Source organism: Pocillopora damicornis, chromosome 8 (assembly GCF_964200805.1).
Source record: "Pocillopora damicornis chromosome 8, jaPocDami1.2, whole genome shotgun sequence".
Taxonomy (NCBI): Eukaryota; Metazoa; Cnidaria; class Anthozoa; order Scleractinia; family Pocilloporidae; genus Pocillopora; species Pocillopora damicornis.
Genome location: NC_142677.1, coordinates 9,288,076 through 9,294,137, shown reverse-complemented (window position 1 = coordinate 9,294,137; position 6,062 = coordinate 9,288,076). Strand labels below are relative to the sequence as shown.

Below are 6,062 nucleotides of genomic sequence, written 5' to 3'. Positions count from 1 at the left end.
AGGTAGTTATAAGAAAGTTCAGGATTTTTTTTTTAAGATTGGCTGAAAAAGATTATTCACTTTTTAAAGTTATCTATTGTTGGTTTTCTTGTGTATTTTTTTCCACTATGGTTAAATGGGGCCCTTATTAGTTTCAAGGGGTGCTCCTATGTAGTTATTTTATCCTAGATGTGTTATTAAGTTACATCTTCAAGTTTAGAGTTTGCTTTTTTTTTTGGCAAGGCTAAGGAATATGTTGTCATTAAGGTACCTTGAATGATGATTGGTTTGATTTTCATTCAGTGCTTCTATTAATCTTGATGTCACCACTATGATTGCTTATGTATCTGCTTTAACCAATGGAGGCTGTGGATTTATCTTCAAGGTACTGGCAGCATGTTCTAAGTAAAAGATTATATGCTTCTTTAGTATCATTGATTGTAGTGAACTCTCAGATAGGTTTATCACTTAAGGATTCATTTGGTCTCTTTTAAAAGAACGAATTAGTCGGAATTCTCAAGTTGGATTTATTCAGTTAAAAACAATTTTTTAACTATAGCAGTCAACAAATGGAGTATCTTTTTTTTCATTTTGTTCTTCATTTTTGAGTAATCTTGTTATTCACCTAGAGTGGGCTTTGAATTTCATGAGATATGAAAATTAACTTAGTCTGTAGTTGTTAAAGTTTTTGTTGTCCCTCACAGACCTATTGCTAATTTGTTGAATTTGTGTACTTATTTATTTACTCTATAGGAGGCCATTTTGACCACACAAGCAAGAGAAGAGCAGCATAATCCAGTGCTTCCAAAGTTGAAGGCCTTCTTTAAAGGTCATACTACAATAAATGCGTTTGACTTGGAATAGTTTTTTTTCAATGTTTCATATTTTAGTCAATCAGTACTTCCTATAACCAATCAAGTTTTTTTTTTTCAGAAATTCAGAATAATGAGTACCAGTTGGAATTTTTTGCCCAGGGGGAGCAATAGTGTTGTTCTCTGATCACCTTTCTCCCTTGTAACCAATATCTCTTGTAGATTACAACTCCAAAGGTTTCCAATATTTTACATAGCACACTCAATGTCAGTTCCCTGGGGGAGGGGTATGCATCCTTGTTTGACATTGAAGCAAACTGGTACTGCATGTGCAGCTCAACAGCATTTGGTTCCCTATAATCTTAATGGCCAGTATAATTCTTGATTAGAAAACTTGATCAGGGTGTAAGTTTGGTGTTGCAAGGTGTTTTCTACACAACTACTTATTTTTCTTTAACCCTTTAACTCCCAAGATCTCTTTAGTAATTCTCCCTACTGTCTGCCATATAGTTCTTGTAATGTTAGTTTTGAGAATTTGGTATTGGATCAACTAATCCCTAACTAATATTTTTCTTTATTCTCATCACTTGTCTGCTTGATATTGTATTGATATCGTAAGGAGAAATTCTGTCTTGGTCGCACATGGGAATTAAAGGGTTAACATGAACAGCAAAATGAACAGATTGTGTCCCATACAGAGTCTAGGTTTGAACACCTTAGTAAGAGTGCCTTCTGCAGTATCTGTTGACAAATGATGAAACTTACTTGATTAGTTCTTCTATCACATACTTCTGTTCTAAACATCTAAATGTATTTTCGTTTGTGATGTCATGTCTTGCTTAGCTTTGAGGTTAACACATGCACCGACTTTCAAACATCATTTTAACATTCCACTGCAAACGACTTGAGCTGCCATTTTATTAGCACATATAAGTTCCCAACTCACCACCCCACGATTCTGTTACTTCTCTCCACGTTCCTGCGCTATCCACTCTAACTTCGATTGAAAGGTCAAAATAGTCTCTCTTTCTTAACCTTTGCGTCCATTAAGTGACCTTTTGTTTTCTGATTGACATAGGGAGTCTCTTAAAAACTAGATTCCTTTTTTGGCCCAAAGCATTTGCCAATTATCTCTATGACCTGAATGCACTCTATCGTCAGAGATTGTTTTATGAACCGTGCTTGTCTTGCCAGCTAGACAGCTGACTTTGCGAGAACGAACAGGAGTTGTGATTATTCTACGTGTACCTGAAGTGTAATGATGAATACGTGGATACAAAAGTGGTACTTTCAAGGGTATTTCCTGCAGTATTGCAACCTAACAATTTATTTCTTTGATTGATTAACGCATGTTAGGGAAAAAGTTATTCGCATGTCAGTCAGCAGTAAGAGACTTCGACGCCATTTTACAAACAATTGGTGGTCGTAAAGAACAGGAGCGGGCCAGGTACATGAACATGTACATTGTTTGAATTGAAATCAGACAAAGTACAAAGTGCACTGTCTTAAAGTTAACTTGTTGATACATACTTCCAATGCGTGTTTTGTTTTTCTGAAACCTCGGTTTTGTCGGTAATTTATTTTAAAGACAGTGAGCTCTGATGCAAACAAGATGAAAAACGGTTATTATGACAGATTGTTTTACCTTTACTTGCTATTTCAGCAAAATTTTCCCAGGAAAAGGACGCCTAATCTTATTTAAAAAAAATGGATGGAATCTCCTAACGTGGTTTTATATGTCTCAGTGAAAACCGAAAGTTTACCAGTACTATCTATTAATTAACCAACTGTTGACTGATACCAATCCACAAGGCCGAAAAAAGTGCGATGCATTTTGTTGACAATTTTGGAACTACCTTAGGTATACAAAACTATCTACGGCGAGAAGTACGGATGAAAGATCATTAACAAGCGACAACTATCGGTTTCGAACAGTGTGAAAATACAGAGTCAGTAGTGAAAGTAGTCTACATAAGTCTGACTGTTAGTGTTTTTCAGGGCTCTCCTTGAAAATGTTACAGTTGTTGAAGATAATCCTTCAGAGAGGTCCCTTAGCGTGCGAACAAGTGGAAGTATCAAGGAACGATCAAAGGTTCCCTTTTAAGTTCAATTCAGGACTGAATATTTTAGGAAAAAAACTGCAAATCGTTTTCTCTCACCTACTTAATTTGTTCTTTAGATTATCTTTGGTACTGGAGACTCGTTGAAAGCCATAACTTGCACAGCAAACGCGGCCTTCACAAGAGCAGCAGCTACTTAGGTATGACATAGCATGACTCTTTATTGAATTATACGCTAGCACATGTACGTTGAAGGACAACAGTACAATTTTTCACATCCTAATCGCGGCAATTACAAGAAGACGCGGTTACTGAATTGTTTACGCTTTCAGTTGACTCGAGATCAAAAGGAAAGTGATTGAGTGTATGCCTGTGTCAAGGTATTTTTTTTTTCTGACAAGTGCCTTTGTCATCCAAACTTCATAGGAGTGGGGGTGGGGCAGCGTTAGCCTCTTGGCTTCTTTGCTGGAACACAATGACCGACGTGTATCATCTGTATCATTATGCACCAGAAGGAGCATTCGCTATAACGTTGTGATAGATAATTTTGTTTTGGGTGAGAACTTTAATATTTTTTTACCATGGTCACGATTACTTTTCTCAATGTCGCCTGCATTTATCCCATTTACTGCCTCCACCTTCATTAGTTTTAAACTTTCATACATAGAAATGAATATTCTAAATATATTCCATTTTTCACTTATGTACAGGGAGTCGAATTCACTGTTTTCATACACGAGTCACGCGCTCTAACTGAAGTGAAGGAATGTCAGGCCACAATGGTTTATCCTGAACGCGATGTTACGTGAGGAACAGCACTCGAGATACCAGCATGCTTTGAAACCATGGAGCATTGCGAACTTACATGATTATGCCTGTCTTTTGAGTTCAATATTGGCAGAAGGAAAAGTTGCAGTTCCCGTTTCTTCTTTACAATTCGAGAAATTGCTTGTAATGCATGATAAAGTGATGACATCGCCTCTTAACGCTCAATTGCTTAAGACAAGGATCGTGAAGTTTGAAGGACTTCATGTTCTGTTACCTCGTCAGACTCTAAGTAGGTCAACTGGTTACTCGTCACCATGTATCTTTTTTTTTTACAATATTTGATCATGCTTGGGGCATTTCAGATGATTATTGATATATTTAATTATGATTTGATTATTGATTATATTTGGTTATGCTTAGGGCATTTCAGATGATGCTCCAGATGAAAACACATCATCTGTGCTTAGTACTCGCGCTGAGATTTAAGGAAATAACAAAACAGTTTTCCTTTGACCCTTGTTTGTCAATTCTAATGAAGTCACTTCAGTTTGACTAAAGTAAAAATCTTTTATATGCACAGGATTACATTTGTTTGGGATTGGGTTGCTCTGCAAACCGCACTGATTAGCGTCGAGACTGGGCTGTCTAGTTTGTCTCTGTCTTTTCAAAACAACCTTATCCGTATGTGGAAGGTTATTGTACCTTTAAGTAACCATTTTGCTATTTTTCCTTGCTGCAATAACTGCGAGTAAAATTCTAAGATGTTCAAAGGTACAAAACATGTGGTTTCTGAGATTGCGATTGGGCAAGAGAAGCCCGCTCAGCCCACTCATGTAGCCAATCAAACCACATGGTTTGATTCATCTCGTCTGCTCACGCAACATGTGTAAGAGGAGAAAGAAAAGCGCGAACGGGAAGAAGTTTGGAGTGAAATCGTTATTACATGAATCCTGTAACATTTCTGGAGTACGGTCTTTCAAACGTTTGAAAGTAATGGTTGTGACCCTCAAGTGAAACTGCTGAACATTGTTACGTGATGACAGAAAAATAAAACTAAGCCTTGTTGCCTTCGTGTTCTTTGGATCAGTTACGCACTGTCGGCCGTAAGCACGTACATGACCATTCAAGAGAATTTCGTAAGAGGAAGAGCAAACGTTTTAGCTACAGATGAGCTACTTTCAGCTTTGCCAAATCGAAAAGTTTGGAAATTTGCATTAGGCTAGTTAGGTCGACGTGGCTAGTAATACATGAAAGATGGCGTTACATTTGATCGAAAAAGAGCTTGAATGGCTCGATTTACATGATTTTTAATATTTTTCAAATACTTAACCTAAAGCGCCTTTCTTTGAGACGTAATTAAGTCACGGAGGGCGTATTTTATGTCTGTTCTGTTGGAACTAAAGAAATTGACTGCGTAACTCATGATAATTGACGCGAATAACCAAACACTTCAATTTGGATATTTTAGGAAGAGAAGAAAACAACAATCAACACCTTATGAGGTGTGACGTTTGTAAACCCCTTTTTTACTCCAAAGAAGTATGAATGTACGTATTGCAGCTGGGGTCAACGAGAGTTGTTGTATAACATAATTAAACTCGCTCTGAATAAACCTCGTGGTCATTATATGATTCATGTAAGAGACACCGTTTAGTCCCTCTCTTACACGAGAGTTATAATATGATATTGTAAGAGTGCATCATCACGTTGCAATCCACAGGTTTCCAGCGGGGAAACACCAGATCGTCGCCGAATGTGTTCGCTTTGATCGTCTGTAATATTATTGAGAAGGTGTAGGGTTCAGCCTCCCGGATTTGCTTATTAAGACAACAGGAGATAGGAAATTCCATGTCGGTCATCATAAAGAAAAAGATATCAATGCACTGGTGGTCGCTGAAAACTAATCTAGCGTTTTAAAAGTAAACAAACAAACAATCCTAATTCAAAGAACGTCAACGATGCTGAATCAAGGAAACTCCCCTATGATCAGTTTGCCCAATGGAATGAAAATATCACTTCATTTTATCTTTAATGGAAGATGCCTGATGTTTTTTCTTACACATTCTATTCTTTCTTCAAAAATTAACCACCATTCTGGAGCTGCAACATCAAACCCCCAGCAATAAAATTGTTTCCTCCTCACTCTGCATTGACTGTTTCAAGAAAAATATTTTCACGTCGGCTCAAACTAAAGCTAACACCTGAAGCTATCGTGTGTAAGATGGTGTAAGGATCAGCTGCAGGATAGCATAGCTAATAAAGGAATGGCATGGCCAAACTAAAGACAGTCTAGTTTTCCTTCGTGAAACAGAGCACCCTAAACATGAATAGTTTAGCTAAATGAGAAACGGTCTAGTAGCCCATGTTGAGTTGGATCATGAGATTGTGAAATGGACTAGCTTAATTACGAATAGCTTAGCACTCATTTGCAATACAGTACTCA

General features: G+C 37.3%; 1 protein-coding gene across 4 annotated transcripts in view; it reads left to right on the top strand.

The window, feature by feature from the left end:
• LOC113674550 (UPF0415 protein C7orf25 homolog) overlaps positions 1–4,688 on the top strand; it is a 9,628-nt gene extending 4,940 nt beyond the window's left edge. For 2 of the 4 annotated variants that reach the window (XM_089180182.1, XM_027191026.2), the window contains exons 6-11: positions 283–364; positions 733–808; positions 2,148–2,238; positions 2,790–2,883; positions 2,971–3,051; positions 3,562–4,688. In XM_089180182.1, coding sequence (XP_089036308.1) covers positions 283–364; positions 733–808; positions 2,148–2,238; positions 2,790–2,883; positions 2,971–3,051 — 424 coding nt within the window. In that variant the 3' untranslated portion in view covers positions 3,562–4,688. The remainder of the gene's footprint in view (positions 1–282; positions 365–732; positions 809–2,147; positions 2,239–2,789; positions 2,884–2,970; positions 3,052–3,561) is intronic. The other 2 variants (XR_016179105.1, XR_016179104.1) reach the window with 1 other exon arrangement.
• Positions 4,689–6,062: the final 1,374 nt, after the last annotated feature.